The sequence below is a fragment of the Mesoplodon densirostris genome, chromosome 16 (genome assembly GCF_025265405.1).
Source record: "Mesoplodon densirostris isolate mMesDen1 chromosome 16, mMesDen1 primary haplotype, whole genome shotgun sequence".
NCBI classification, from domain to species: domain Eukaryota; kingdom Metazoa; phylum Chordata; class Mammalia; order Artiodactyla; family Ziphiidae; genus Mesoplodon; species Mesoplodon densirostris.
The window spans coordinates 4,621,445-4,637,414 of NC_082676.1; the positions used below are offsets into that span (position 1 = coordinate 4,621,445).

The 15,970-nt window shown below is 50.7% G+C and overlaps 1 protein-coding gene across 3 annotated transcripts; it reads right to left on the reverse strand.

The window, feature by feature from the left end:
* NELFCD (negative elongation factor complex member C/D) lies at positions 1–11,576 on the reverse strand. Of its 3 annotated transcripts, none has more exons than XM_060079316.1 (15): positions 11,482–11,576; positions 7,358–7,470; positions 7,020–7,129; positions 6,069–6,178; positions 5,326–5,433; positions 4,659–4,838; positions 4,331–4,461; positions 3,515–3,680; positions 3,087–3,221; positions 2,539–2,678; positions 1,700–1,814; positions 1,272–1,367; positions 1,053–1,193; positions 621–750; positions 1–527 (listed from the first exon to the last, which is right to left on the reverse strand). In XM_060079316.1, exons 1-15 carry the CDS (start codon positions 11,566–11,568, stop codon positions 493–495), a joined length of 1,797 nt encoding a protein of 598 aa, XP_059935299.1. In that variant the 5' UTR covers positions 11,569–11,576; the 3' UTR covers positions 1–492. The 3 variants fall into 3 exon arrangements, with proteins under 3 accessions (XP_059935299.1, XP_059935300.1, XP_059935298.1); XM_060079317.1 differs by having other exon boundaries at positions 4,686–4,838; positions 7,358–7,473; XM_060079315.1 differs by having other exon boundaries at positions 7,358–7,473.
* Positions 11,577–15,970: the final 4,394 nt, after the last annotated feature.

A 15,970-nucleotide genomic window follows, 5' to 3' on the forward strand; every position in this document is an offset into this window, starting at 1 on the left:
TGAATCTGAGTGCTTTATTTACACACGAAAACAACATTAACACCGAGACCTACACCTTCCAACCGCAGAAGGGCTTTTTATTTGTTCTCGGAAAATGAAAGCAATTGCAATAATATGAACTAACCGACGGAGCCTTGTGAAACTTAAATCAACTCTGAAAATAGTGCATCTAAGTGTCTCTCAGTTTCTGAATTTCCACCACCCCCGGGGCTGACAGTTGGCTACATCCCAAGAGGTAACGGGAACCTAGTTCCGCCACTGGGGGAAATGAATACTGTAAACAGGACTTGGGGGCAGCCCTGGACTCACGAGGAGAGGGGACTGTTCCTAGTAGCCATTACATCTTCCTTCTTAAAAAAGTTATCCACCTCCTCCCACCAGAGCCCATTTCCAAGATGCTGACTGGGCCTCTTCAACAATAGCTTCTGGAAAGGGTTTTTCCACAGCGGGTCTCCTGGAATGTTCTGCTCCAGCTCTGGAGGATGCTCTCAATCAGTTCACCAAGATGAAGTTAGACTTGCAGTGAGCTTTAACAGAAGGAAAACAAGCACTGGGTTAGAAACAGGAGGGAAACAATGACATTGAGAACTGCAGCCCAGAGACGCTCGCGCCAGCCCTACCTATAAACTCTGTCACAGGGTCGTGTTCACCTTCTGTTTTAATGGTGCCGGCGATGCTGTCGTTCTCCAGGATAGGAAGGAAAAGCTGCACGAAGTCAGAGGTGTAGGGGGGCGCAATGACGTCGAGCACCTACGGGGAGCACAGCCTGTGAGCGGCTCCGACCACCAGTCAGACGGCAACAGTGCGGCAAGCCCCCTCCCCCAGCCCCGGCCATTCTGCTTCCTGCCGACAATCTCCGACATTAAGACGCCCAGGGGTCAGGTAGGTAAGACACTGTTCCTGCAGGTAGGAGGTGCCTGGTAGACTGGTGTCCGTGTCACTGTCATCACTGTGACTATGCGAAGGCACGGCTCCCGGAGTTCGGTGCAAGATGACTACACCAAGCCCAGAAAGGGCGCTGCCAGGGGAAGCGGTAACCGGCGTGCGCTGACCTCAGTCACAAAGTGGCGAATGAGGGAGATGTCGGTGTCCAGCTTCTCCAGACACTTGCGGATGTAACTGACCACAGGGAGCACGTAGCCCCGGCTCAGCAGGTGCACCATCCTGTCCAGGAGGGTCTTCTTCAACTCGAGCTGCACGGGCGGGGTGACAAGGCTGAGAAAGGGGCCGCCTTCCCACTGTGCGGCCCAGCCCGAGGGCCGCCCGCTCACCTGTTCCATCACGTCCAGCTGGGAGTGCTCCGTCTCGAAGAGCTTCACCAGCAGCTGCAGGACCTGCGGGTGGAGGAGCTGGTGGCAGGTGCTGATCTACAAAGAAGCCAAAGGCAGCTGCCCTGAGCGCTATGGCTGGGCCTCTGGGCTCCCCGTCGGCCCCAGAGAACCGCCACCAAAGACAGCCTGCGGCTGACGACGGCGGTCCCAGCACTCGGCCCGGGGCCGGTCAGCCTCTGCCCCGTTCCTCATCCTTTCAGGGACGCTTAAGAAACACTGAGATCTGTGGAGTCGACGAAACCAGCTCCTTAAAAGGAAACTCCTCATTTAGAACAGAAAGAACCAGCTCTGGAAGGACTGCCTTCTGAAGGCGTGGAACAGACGTGCGGGAGCCTCGGACCCGGAGCTGGGGGATCCGCAGCCCCTACCTCGTCCAGCAGCGCCAGGTGCACCGGGGTGTGGTCCGTCTGCAGCTGGAAGTACCTTGGCTCTGACACAGTCCAGTCGACCCACTTCAGCACACCCATGGCCACCACTGGAAACCTTCAGGTGAACAAGGCAGAATGCTTCCTTTAAACAAAGTTTTCTAAAGGGAAAACTAAACACCACCAACTCAAGCCAGCCCATCAAGTCACTCTTCAACGTGCTCTGCCAGGGAGACACGATGAGCTGAGATCAGGCTGACGAGACCAGCATCCTCAAAAACGTGCAGCTCGAGAACCCGAATCCCACACTCAGCTGACTCTGGACCAACTTTGCTGGTTTGAAAGGAAAAGGCCATTCATGCAACACTCCATGAGCCTGGTGGACTGGGCTGAAGCTTACTTTTATTTAGCAAACCCTTTCTTTGTCACTAGTACAAATTAAGGGAGGAAGATCCAAATGCCTAAGAGGACACCCTGTGTGTAAGCTTTTCTAGTGAGTGCTTCTTTATATAACTGGCATGACACCCACCGTCTCTATCCAGGCGATACTTTGTTGGTCTAACTTTTCCTGTAAATAGAGCCTCTTCTTCAAATCAATTTTTGTAATTCTGGTTGGTCTTCCTTTTTCTTAGTCTAATTTGCAAACAGACTTCTGGCAAGTAAACACCTGAAAATTACTCATGCTGCTAGAACAGTTTAACGTGCTCTCTCTCTATTTACGAAAGAGAAAATAAATACGATGAATAAGTATCTCTGAATCTGTTATATTTTTTGAGCTTTTAATACGGAAGCTCAAACCCCTCGTCCCCAGGGAATCAGGGTGAGCGCCTCCTCGTGCTCACCTGATACACTGGTACAGGGTGCTCAGCTCGGCCACAAGCTCCGACGCCCCTTTGTTCTCGTTGCAACACAAGTTGTGAACAGTCTCAACAGCTTTCGATGTTGACTTCAGCTCGTCTTTATTGATGCTGACTCGCTTGTTCTGAAAACACACGAAGTCGGTGAATCCCGACGGTGCCCGCGTCCTTGCAGTTGGGGTAACCTGGCCTCGGCCCTTCTCTCTGCAAACCCCCGTCCCTGTCTCTGAAGTGTCCCCGTCACACAGCGAGACCATCCGCCAGGGAGACCGGCGTCTGTCGGTGGCTTAGGGAATCGGTTTCGTTTCTTTAGCCACACTTCAAATTACAGTTTAAATTAGTACCGTAGATGCTGTGCACCTTTCCTTGAGACATTTAGCACTTTGACTTATTTTATGCAGAAACACTAGAAAAGACATTTCTGACACTAGTTGGGCCCGTGATTCCCTGCAGCCAAAATTCCCAAATAACACCAAAGAGAGGAGGTTTCTGGCTCCCTAAAAAAGTCCATGAGTTCTAAGAACTGACAGTACCTTCTTCCAGGTCTCCACCACGCTCGCTGCATATGCTAAGATGTGGATGTACTTGTGCTTGTGGTCCTGGTTGATCCTGGCCCCTGGTTTAAAGAGTGACTGCATGAACAGGTCCAGGAAGGCCGGCACCCGGATCTGAAGAGAAACACACAAACACACTGAAAAGGAACACAGGAGTGAGATGGCAGGTAAGTCCACACGCACCCATGGCAGGAGGGCCCGCTCACGTCCACTGCTGCATGTGCTTCAGGGTGTGTGAGGGCCGAGGATGTGATGAGGAAGGACCAGGGGGAGGACAGAAACATTTCAAGAGGAACGTGCGCTTGCTGACTTCAGAGAGTTCAAAGGAACAACAACTTCCCAAAAGAAACACTTCTGATCGGCACTGAGCGTGTCCCATCTTGGGGTTAAAATGAAAAGCAACTCACGAGTTCAACAGGAGGCGGGTCCATGCTTGTAAACATCTTGAACAGGACTGTGATGTCCGCCGGATTCAGGGCTCCCTTGGACAACATAGCCCCAAGGGCCTGACACGCCCGGGGGTAGGAGGCAGCCGTGCCCAGTGCGAGCGTGATCTGACTGGCGTCATGGCCTCTTGATGAAAAAAAATCGTTTATGCCCCATCACTGATGAGGTGGCTCCCTGTCCTGCCCTCTCCTTTTCCTTCCTTCCTTCTTTCAGATTTATGCTTTGAACTGTTGGGGTCCCTTTGTTTTTTCATATTTCTCTCATCCGCTGGTATGCTTACTAACTGACCCATGAAAACATTTAGAGCTAACTGGGAAAGAGTGGTTCAGTACAGCTCGCAGGGTTCCTAAAAGGAACCACGCACTTTTTAAGTATCTTAAGACTCCATTAGTAGACAATAAAGCTAATAAGGGCTAGTTTTGTTCTGTAAGATATGGACCACGATCTAACAATCAGACTACTGAAGAACTGTTTCAGGACTGTTGCCATGTGCCATTGATGAATCCCAATATATTGGGAATTTAGGTTCATAAATACTGTTAGGTTCATAAGTACAGTGAATTCAACGATAAGCGAATCGTTTACCAAATATTCATCGAAGCAAAACTTTACGAAGCAAGCTCTCTTCACGTATTTAAAATTAGCCCGACTTTTTCAGCTCTACTGGATAAAAGCAAGTTTACCTATCTGTCAAAAACAGGAGGACCTAGAGTCTTCGGTTGTGGACACAGGGCAGTGTGGTAGGGGCGAGAGCAAGCTGACAGGCAGCCTCTCACCTCTCCTGGGCGAAGCGCTGGACCTCCTGTGCGGCCCTGCGCACGGCCGAGCCCCCCTGCTCCTCCTGGGCCAGCACGGACATCAGGGCCTGGGCGAACAGATACGTGTGCTCCCCGTGACACACCATCTTCTGGAAGACGGCAGGGAGACAGCGTGTGGGGTTTCAGGACCACAGCAATGACAAAGGCAGACAGAAGAGTCGGACTCCGACAATTCTGCACGTAAGTCCCCACCTGGGAAGGTGCCCTGCGACCCAGACCTTCTCCACAGTAAAGAGCATTTCCCGTTAGAAGATGCACGACCCCGTGCAAACGGCCTCCTCCTAACCTGAGCCACATCAAGTAAAGCGCTTACAGCAAACTCAGGGAGATTTTTTTCGAGGTTTTCTTCACCTCCGTCCAAAATTGTAGCTAGAGAGGTACGAAGCACTCTAGAAAACACCTCCAACTGCTGGCAGGCCGTGGACACGCTGGTGATCTCCCCTTGGTATCCTGCATCGGAAATAAGCTGCGACACGGAAGTAAGCCAAACACAGCGCTGACGAGCCGTGGCCCCGCACCCACAGGAAGGTGGCCGCTGGCCAAGCCTGGGGTGAGAAGGGACGGGCACTGGTCGCGGGTCTCAAACTTCTGCTCGGGTCCCCGCTTCACCACTAACTAGGCTGGTGGTCCCAGTCAAACCCCCCACCCTTGACTCTTCATGTGTGTGACGGAGGAGATGGGCCAGGCGCTCTCAGAGGCTTCTCTCCGAACACAAGGCTCTGTGCCCTGTTCCTGCCCAATCCTAAAACACAGTCCACGTCGATCCCAAAACATACAAAGTCTATGCTTTTCTTTCTCGAAGTTTATGACTTACTAAAGTGAAACGACGAAAACCTTTACAAATAAAGCACGTAGGATCTTTTCAAAGGACACAGACCAACAACCAACCAAGTCAAAATCACCCTCATTCATAAATACTTTCATCTTTTCTCGGACTCTAGGACTCTTCCTACCTTAACAGTGAAGTTCAGCATCAAGCAGTCTGGGTGGGCTTCAGCCAGTTTGTAGAAAAGGTCTCTCCACGTGGTATGTGCAATCATTTGTTCAAGCCAAGCGGGGGTCTGACAACAAACAAACAAACAGCAAGGTAAGAGGCCTAGCTTTTGCCTAAGTGAAGGTTACCTCGTGTCCGCAGGCACAGCAAGAGCCCCCGGGCTGCTGCTCTGGCCGCGGTCCCTACAAAGGAAGAAGCAGACCCTGGGCTGCTGAGACCGCTTGGTGGCCGGGCGGCCGAGCCTGAGCCCCGAACGCCCCCGCAGCGTGTGGAAGCTCCAGCCCCTCACGAGAGGGCACCGAAAGGCGCTTCCTGGGGCGTCTGGGGCTAGGGGCCGCCTCACACGCACCGAGTCGTGGTGCGCTGGCTGCACGCCCTCAGCAGAGAGAGGCAGGCGGTCTCGTCCGTCACCACATGCAGCGGCCACGAAAATGTGTCCCCTGCTCTCTGGCTGTGCGACTGAAAGAGCCGGGGCGGCCCCGAGTCCACCTCACACCCAGCACCTGGCGCTCTGAGCGCGAGATCTCCCTGCCCCGAGGAGAGCATTTCACAGGACATTCGGACTCTATGCAAGCTGGGTCTCACCCTGATTTCAGCCCCCGACTCTTATATGACTGACACAACGCGCCACACTCCACCGCGAGGTGGTATCAGCAAAAGACTCTAGGAGCTGGAATTAAAAGAGGGCAAAAGGTTCCTCACCTCTCCTTCTTCAGTAAAGATAGAATCTGCTTTGCGGGGGTCGAAATGTTTGATCAATAAACTCTTCAGATGATTTTCCACAGTTTCCTGAACCTGAACTGGTTCAACACCTGAAAGAAAATGAAAGCCACGAGATGGAAAATGGCAATCTCTCAATTCACTGTGTAATTTTAGAAAAAGTAGACAGATCAAAAGTTTACATGCACATCAAATATCACAGAACTGCTTCTGACCACTTAGGACCTGGGGCCTCTTATAAAAATTAGTATTACTCATATTTGATGGTAAGACCCAAAAAGGAGTCCAGGGCAAAACACACAACGATGCTTGTTTACGTGGAAAGGACAGTGACATCTTCGAAGCCTCGCTAGGAACAAGGACAAATTGCCCAAATGGAAGAACATCCCCCCCTCCCCCATGGAAGAACGGAGCAGATGCCAGCCAAGGGGCACGCTCATGTGTGATGACGTGACAGCAGGGAGTCACCTCGTTTACGGGCAGCACCCCCTCCACGATGCCATCTGTACTCAGCACAGAGGGTTTACAGTAAGGCTCTACTTGGATCGTATTAGCTAAAAGCCATAATCATGCCCAGTCCTAAATTAGCCATCATTTCTGTTTGCTATAATAGACCTCTTGAAAATGACACACTGAACATACACTGTATAATCCGCTACTTCTACAACATGGTAGGGAAAACAGCTCAATGAGAATCACATTTGCAGGTTATCTGTAAACCTCAATCATTGAATCAAAGATAAAAATCAAGCCGATGAAACTGGGTAAGAAGTTCAGTTCTTACTGACAGAGGTGTTAAAAACCAGGAAAACAAACCAACAAACAGAAAGAACCAGGAAAACAAAGAAGACCTTTCCAATTTATCAGCATGATAATGACCCAGCGGCTAAAGGTCTGGCCGGGGAAGAGCCAGAACCAGCCCCCACAAAGCACCTGTCTGAATGAGCCACTCGGCCAGCAGGTTGACGGTCTGGGCCACAGCAGTGTAGTTCTCTGACAAGAGCTGGATAACGTTCTCTGGAGACCCTCCCGCCTGAAAATACCTAGAAAAGAGTAACAGACAAGCTCTGACACTCAAGTGGACGTAGATGCGCACGGGGATGGACAGCCATGGCGGGGTGAGGAGGAAGACAGGCTATTCAGGCTTTTAAAGTGGGGGGACCCCTAGAGGCCTTCCATTCCCGGACCGCATTCTTCTGAATTTCACGCATCATCTTTTGGGTCTATTACACAACTTTCTCCTCCCAGTGCAAACCACCTTTCTCACATACCTCTTCAGAGTGTTAAAGATGGAGGGTTCCATTATATAATCCCGGGTAGAAAATTTATGTAGGCATTCTTGCTGGACCTCGGCATCATCTTCTCCCTCTCCATAATCATCCTCCTGCTGTTGGGCAAAAAGAGCCAGGCTATTCTTCATTACTACAAATATCCTGCAATCTCACCTTAAACCCGTATAACGCTGTCCATGTCAAAAGTGTTCCACGGACTTCCCTGGTGGCACAGTGGTTAAGAATCCGCCTGCCAATGCAGGGGACATGGGTTTGAGCCCTGGTCCGGGAGGATCCCACATGCCGCGGAGCAACTAAGCCCGCAAGCCACAACTACTGAGCCTGTGCTCTAGAGCCCGCAGGCCACAACTACTGAAGCCCACGCTCCACAAGAGAAGCCACCACAACGAGAAACCCACGCACCGCAACGAAGAGTAGCCCCCACTCGCTGCAACTAGAGAAAGCCCACATGCAGCAACAAAGACCTAATGCAGCCAAAAATTAGTTAATTAATTTTAAAAAAAGTTCAACGTACGTCATTTCATTTGACTTTCACGACAATCTCATGAAGTACGCTGGACAAGTAATGAGTGGCTAAGAAAACGGAATCCAGAATCATACCAAGTGAGATTGTATCGCGACTCCACGCTGGCAAACTTGTGTACGCGGTCATACAAGTTACTGCATCTCATACAAGACACCTCACCTGGGCATCCGTTTCTCTTCTAGTGAACAAAGACAACAATAGGACCTACTCCCATTTGGCTGCTGTGAGGATTCCAGGAGCTAATTTTGGAAGAGCCAAGCACAGCACCTGACACTTCGTATGAGTTCAGTGGGTGTTGGCTACTGTTACTGTCTTCACTATTACTATTCCATATGTGCCATGCATGGAAGGCTTTCCAACAAAGACTGATGAAGCGATTCTTGAAGGCATAAGCCATCCATTTGCTGTCAGAAAGTGAAGCTCACTGGCTTGCCTCAAGTCAGCAGGCCTGCCTGGATACTAGTCCCTGTTCTACACGGCAGCGACCTTAGGCAAGTCGCTGAATCTAAGGGCACAACAGGATGATGATGTGATGACAAGGGACTGAATGACCCCAAGGTCTGTCCAGCTTTAACGCTGTTACCAACAAGCAGATGCTTTTTGAACACTCGCTATACTGAGCACTATACTTCTCACCAGGAAACCTAAGAAACTGTAAGACAAGAGATGGCTTTTTCTGCTGAAGGAGTTTACAAACTAGTAACTGCCCCTAACATAATGGGGTAAGAGCTAGGCCAGAGATCAGCAAACTATGGCCCAGGGCCAAATCCATCCTCCTTTTGTCTTTGTAAATAAAGCTTTATTGGAACAAAGCCACACAGCCCCCTTTTAAAAAACATATTGTCTATGCCTGCTTCCCCCCTATAAAATGGGCAGAGTGGAGCTGTGACAGAGACCTGCAAAGCCAACAGTATTTACTATTTGGCTCTTTCCAGAAAAGCTTGCCCACCCCTGATCCAGACTTACATCCTGAAAGCAGTGCTCTGGGAGCAGAAGGAACATGATTCCTTCACTATGGAGACTGGGGAGTCTTCTCTCAGACCTTATTTGAGTGGGAGCCTCGAGCAGGAACTTGTGAAGGAAGGCCGGCCTTTGCCCCAAGAGGCATCCTTGGGTGTCTGCGTTCTCGGGCTTCTACCCTGGGCACTCATCTTTTCCACTGCATCTTCTCCTGGGTCATGCCACGTCCCTGCTCATACATCTGGAATTTAGCCTAGATCTCTCTCTCTCTCAAGCTCTGGACTCAAGTATTCAACTGCCTATTCTCACTTCCATTCGCATGTCCCACGAGTACGGCAAACTCATGAGATTCCAAACTGACCTCCTCTTTTCCTTTGAAACAGATCTGCTTCCTACAACCCATGTTTTTGTAAAGGACTCCATCATCTCTACCTGTTTCCTTAAACTCACAAACCCAGAAGAGGTCTTCGATTTCTGCTCCCACATCCTGTCCAAAGACCCATCAATTCTCTCTCCCACGTGTCTAACCAGCTTGGCCCTCCCTTCCCTCTTTCCCTCTGCCTTTCCTTATTTTGGGCACGCTTGCAGTTGCAATGGTCCCCCAGTGGCATGGTCCCATTCCTTCCTTTCGGTCACCTTTCACACTGATGCCACCATGACCTTAATAAGCCACAAATCTGATGCCTCTTTCTTGCTTAAAGTTTCCTATCTCCCTCAGAAAAGACATCCAGGCTCCAGCAGGACTTCAACCTTCCGCCCGCGTGCCTCCGCAGTGTGGTCCCTCGGCACTCCCCACTGGCAAGCCGCAGCCGGACTAAGCTATCTGCGTCGCAGTGCCCCTTAGCTTCTGTCGTCTGGACTCAATGTCACATCAGCCTCCTGACACATCTTCCTGGTCCCGCAACTCCACCCACCATGGGGTTAAGTGAACAGAATCTGGGTCACAGAAATGGATCTTCCACTGTCTCAAAATCCAGCTCGTGCCACCCTTCCTGTCACCTTTCTTGACTTTCTCTCTATCCTCCATGAAGTCAGAGTTAGAATGAACATGAAATGAACATCGAGTCCACCCCTCTCATCAGTGAGAGCCTATCAGACTCAGTGGGCCAAGTCGGGATCATGCTTAAAGTTCCCCAAACGTGAGACTCCCCAGCCTCCTGTCTGTGGGCGTCTAGGCCTGGCTCTGCCATCCCTAGCTGCTTAAGCAAAGGCGAACAACTGGAGTGCTCAGTTTATAAAGTGAAGGCACTGGACTAGACGGCCCTTAGATATGCCCTAGTTGTAACGCGCTGTGACCGGAAGGCTTTGGTGGTCCGGCGGTTTGCTGGAGCGGAGATGGAGACAAAGGACCTAAGTGGGATCCCCATTCCTTCATGTATGAGTTTCATGACCTTGGGCAGGTCACTAGGTCCTCCCGTCTCACTTTCTTCATTTAGAAAATGAGCAGAGCTAACACCCAACTCAGTATCTTGAGCATGGAATGAGATAATGCATGAAAGCACCTAACCAGCACAGATTTTCAATTAGCTATATCTGACTCTATCTCTCCACTCTATAAGCCTCCAACACCCTGGAATGATCCAACACGTGAAGCTTAGAGTGTCACTCCCTGCCCCCAACTCTTGAACAAGTCATGCTTTTCAGCAGCTCTCAAAGGCCCTTCAGAACCCACTGCTCCCACCAGGCAACTAACCCCACAGGCCTCCTTTCAGCTCCTGGAACACGGCGCCCACCTTTGCATCCCTGTACCCCAGCTTCAATACACTCAGTGCCCGGCCAGCCCCTTTCAACGGGGCACGCCCCACTCCAGGCTTTCTTCCTTCAAAATATCACTTCAGTATGTCCCCCAAACACCTAACCTTGACTCTTGTTACAAGGCAGGTTCCTAGGCGCCCCTCCAGACCAACTCCTCCCAGGCCCCAGGGGAGGGGCCTGGGAAGCTGGGTTTCAAACGTCACTGCGGGTGGGTCTTCAGATGAGAATCAGGTTGGGGCCCCCTGGCCGAGCGACAGCGCCCAGTTCCGACTGTGCAACCCCTGGCTTCGGGGGAGAAGGTTCTGAGCCTCCCTCAGCTTCCACAGCAAACCCTTGAAGGTCAAGGATGGACGATCCTTTCCTCCTTACTCAGGCCAAGGACTGATTACATCAGCCAGAGCGCCCAAGAGTATGGTTTACAAACAGTAAAGCACATGTGGGAAAGTCCAAGTTCCACTTTTCCCCCTCATGATGCTGAGTTGGATTGTTTTAAAGATTATGACTACTTTTCACACTGTGTGTCTGGGCCCAATCTTCCACCTTCGAGGTGGTGTCTGACCCTCCCGGCGGGGCTAGGAAGTCCCAGGACCCGGCCCCGAGGCCGCCCCAGGGTGGTCGGAAGGTCAGCTCGGGTCACGACTGGGGGGCGGTGCCCCTGCGGCCGGAGCCCGTCACTGGGGGGAACCGGATCCTCACCACGCATCCCCGTCCAGTACCCGCCGAGAGGCCGCGCGCCCGGGGGGTGGTCGCGCGGCGGGAGGGGGCGGGGCGGGCTGTGCTTGGACCACGCGGCGGGGGCGGGGCCGGCCGCCGGCGACGGAGACCAACAGTCCTCGTCGGGGGCGCCCGGTGCCCCCCTCACCTGGCCGCCGTCCGCCTCGTCGCCCCACTCGGCCGCGCTCCCGAAGTAGTCCTCATCCATGATGGCGCCCGGCGCGGCCCCCGCCATCCTCTCCCGCGAGCGCGCGCGCGAGCACGGCGCATGCGCACGGCGGACGGGCGAGCGCACGCGCGGCCCCGCGGCCCCGCCCCCTGCGGACGCGCGCCTCATCCCAGGCGGGAAGCGCAGGGCCGGGGCGGAGGGGCGGGGCCGGCGCGGAGGGGTGGGGCGCAGAGGGCAGCCTACACGCGGCAGAGGGAACCACCCATATCGATCCAGGAGCGCAACCTGTTTGGGCCCCAGGGATATTGGATCGGGATAGAAGTTTGGAACTAGACTCACACGTGGCCTGGCTTCCGGTGCCAGCTCCGGGTCTTTTTCACTGGGAATTTTGGTCCTCTGAGCATCAGTTTCCTCATCTGACACCTGGGCACAAGGGCAGGGCCAACTTATTGGGCACGGGGTTTATGATATCACTTACATGTGGAATGTAAAATAATGATACAAATGAACTTATTTACAAAAAGAAATAGACTCACAGACATGGAAAACAAACTTATGGTTACCAAAAGGGAAGGGAGAGGAATAAATCAGGAGTTGGGATTAACAGATACACACCACTGTATATAAAATAGATAACCAACAAGGACCTACTACTGTACAGCACAGAGAACTATATTCAATACCTTGTAATAACCTATAATGGAAAAGAATCTGAAAAAGTATATATATATATTCTGGATCTGAAAAAGAATATGTATGTATATACAGGTATAGATATATAGATCACGGCCACCACTTACAGAGGGCTCATCAGCACTGTGCTTTCATGCATCCCTTCTTTCCTCATCTGACTACTGCTTATTGTGTGTCCCTAAGTGCCTGGCACTATGCTACTCCTGGAGCTCATTGGTGCACAAATCGGACATCACCCTCGCCCTGGGGGAGCCTGTATTCACCTGAGGGAACAAACAAATGAGACAATAACGGAGCGTGACAAGTGCTGTTTGGTATTCTGTGATAATAGGAGAGCCCAACTTTGGCAATCTCTAAGAAACTTACATTTGAGCTGAGAGTCATATGGCAAAAGGAGCGAAGCAAGCTGGACCAAGGAGAGAACACTAGGAGAGCAGAACTGCCGGACAGAGGCTGGTCGTGTGTCCTTGGAACCCAAAGGCCACTGAGACTGGCACCTGGCAGGCCAGCGAGAAGGCTGGATGAAGTGGGAGAGGTAGGCTCGGGGAGATGGTGGTGGGGAATTGGGTTTTTCACTGAGGACTCTTTGGAAAGAGGTACTGCATTAACGTCTGAAGAGCACCAAGCGTGGAGCTTGCACACAGTAGGTGCTCAGTAAGTACTGGTCATTATGATGAGGATGAGGGAACTTGGAGTTGGGAATGCAAGTTAAGAGACCTCAGTCAGAGTTAGCGGGGGCTAAGAAGGGGCCGGGGCGGCTGCTGCGAGACTGAGTTTAAGTCCTGAGGATGCAGCAGACTTGGGGATGGCTAAGGAGACAGCCCGGGAAGATGTTCCTGAGACTTGCAGCCTGTGTGCCAGGGGTGGAGCACCATGGAGATAGGGAGCCCAGGGGGCGGGCTGGTTTCTGCATGCTGGTTTCTGCACGGGACCCTAATGAGTTCGATAATGAGTTCAGATTGGGTCGTGCTGATTGGAGGTGCCGTGGGAACACCCATGCCTGGATGTCTTGCAAGGTGTCCAGAGGTGGGAGTCCGCGGCTCTGGATTAAGTGACTCGGCTCCAGCTTCTATTCACGAGATTAAAGTGTATCAAGTTAATGAGTGTCCCTGCTGTTGGCTTGTTTCAGGGTTCATTTTCATTTGTTTTCTGAAAATGTTGCAAAGAATGGATGGCTGTTAAACTCCCACTAGTTTTCCTCTTGGAATTTTTTTTTAACAGTACCTGAATTGAAAGCAGGCAAATTAATGTATGTATAACTAATTGCTTCTATGGAATCGGGGACTATTTAACTCACCTCTCTCTCAACCAAAAAGTTACTTATTATTAAATGGATTAACAAACAACCCCTAGTGAAAGCATTACATTCTGTCTGTAAGTAGCAATGATTGAGAATAATTGAGTCTATAGGTCTTGCCTCCTGAGATATTTTTGACCTGTTGTTTTTGAAAAGCCTCATCTAAAATGTCCAAATTAGCTTGCATTACTGAAAATAAGGACTCTAAAGTCTTTTAAGATATTTTCCTATTTCAGAAAAATTCTGGTGGAGAATTTCCTTGGAAATGAGAAGTTGGTTTCACTTAATCCATTCAAGAAATATTTACTGGGTGCCTACTCGGGGTTATGGGCTGTAAACCATAGACGTTGTTTATCTAGTCCTAATGGCAGAAAAGAGAAAAGGAATGTCTCGATGATAGGGAAAGTGCGGAGAGGAGAGGGCTTGACCTCAAAGAGAGAGGTCAAGGGAAGCCTTTCTAGGGAAATGATGTTTAATCTGAGACTTCAGACTTGAACCTGGAGGACAACGACAATACAAAGAGGGCACAGTAGAAAAAATCCAAGATGACAATGAAAGAAAATGACTGGAGAGCAAAGACGAAATGGGGAGGGAGAGACAGAGAGACAGAGATCCAAGCAGGAACCATATGGCCTAGAAACTTACAAGTGGTTTGGACTTTATCCCCGGGGTAATGGGTAGCCATTGAAAGCTTCTAAACACAGGAGTGACATGTCAGATGTAGGGTCTTCGGAAGGTCATTCTGGCCGCCATAGTGAAAGGGTTTGAAGGGTGCAAAGTAGAGGTTGGGAGACCAGTTAGGATGCTTTGGATGAGACATCCAGGCGAGACTTGATGGTAACTGAGATTGAGGCAGGTGTGAGGATGAAGTGAGTACATTTGGGAGAGGCTTAGGAGGCTGGACAGATAGAGTCTGAAGGGTCTTATCCGGTGAGTGTATAATAAACACCCCAGTATTGAAATTCCTCATCTTCTAGTCATGCTGCAGCCCACTCCTCTCTGTCTTCCGTCTCCTTCATGCCACTGAACTACACTTGCCAATGTCAACCTTTCTTTTGTACCCAAAGAACACCGCTGGGTCTTCAGTCTGTATGATCTGTCGAGAGTCAATGCACAGGCAGCTCTGGCCTTCTTTGTTTTGTTTTGTTTTTTGCGGTACGCGGGCCTCTCACTGTTGCGGCCTCTCCCGCTGCGGAGCACAGGCTTTGGACGCGCAGGCTCAGCGGCCATGGCTCACGGGCCCAGCCGCGCCACGGCATATGGGATCTTCCTGGACCGGGGCACGAACCCGTGTCCCCTGCAGCGACAGCCGGACTCCCAACCACTGCGCCACCAGGGAAGCCCTAAAAAATAGTTTTAAATTGAAGTATAGTTAATTTACAATGTTGTGTTAGTTTCAAGCATACAGCAACGGGATGTATATATTTATACATATATATGTGTAAAGAATATACATATATAGATAGATAGATCTATATTTATTTTCAGGTTCTTTTCCATTATAGGTTATTACAAGATATTGAATATAGTTCCCTGTGCAAACTGTAGGTCCTTGTCGTATATCTATTTTATATATAATAGTGTGTATCCGTTAATCCCAAACTCCTAATTTATCTCCCCCCACCAGAAATTTTGTTCTTTTTTATGGCTGAGTAGTATTCCATTATATATACACACACACACACACATATATACATATATATACCATGTCATCTTTATCCATTCGTCTGTTGATGGACACTTAGGTTGCTTCCATATCTTGGCTATGGTAAATAATGCTGCTGTGAACACTGAGGTGCATGTATCAATATCTTTCTGAATTAGTGTTTTTGGTTTTTTTTGGATCTCTACCCAGGAGTGGAATTGCTGGGTCACATGGCAGTTCTATTTCTAGTTTTCTGAGGAACCTCCCTACTGCTCTCCACAGAGGCTGCCCCAGTATACACTCCCACCAGCAGCCCCAGCACTCATCTCTGTCTCCACCTCCCTTTCCTCCCCAGCGACGTCTACACTGGCTCACCACCCCTTCATTCCTCAGTCGCCTCCAGTGTGGCTTTTACTCTCATCACTCACGGAAAAGCTCTTGCTGAGGTCACCCAGGCCTCCAAGGTCACTGGCCAGGGGTCCTTTCTCAGTCTTTTGCCTCTTCTCTGATGTCGGCAGCCTTTGATATTGTGGACCATGCCTTCCTCCATAGGACACACGCTTCCCCACGCCCGGCCGGCTGCCCTGCTGTCTTACGCCTTGGTCTCTGGTCTCTCTCGCCCATGCTGGCTCCTCCTCTTGGCCATTAACTGTTGGAGATGTTAGGGCTGGGTTCTAGGCCTTCTCTCTCACTCTATATTTGCACCCACAGATTTAGTGATCATTTTGCCCTGATGACTCCCAAGTATATCTCCCCCAGCCCTGATTTCTCCTCTGGGCTCCAGGTCTTTATAGCCACCTCCCAATCAACAAGTCCCCTTGTCTGTCTTGCAG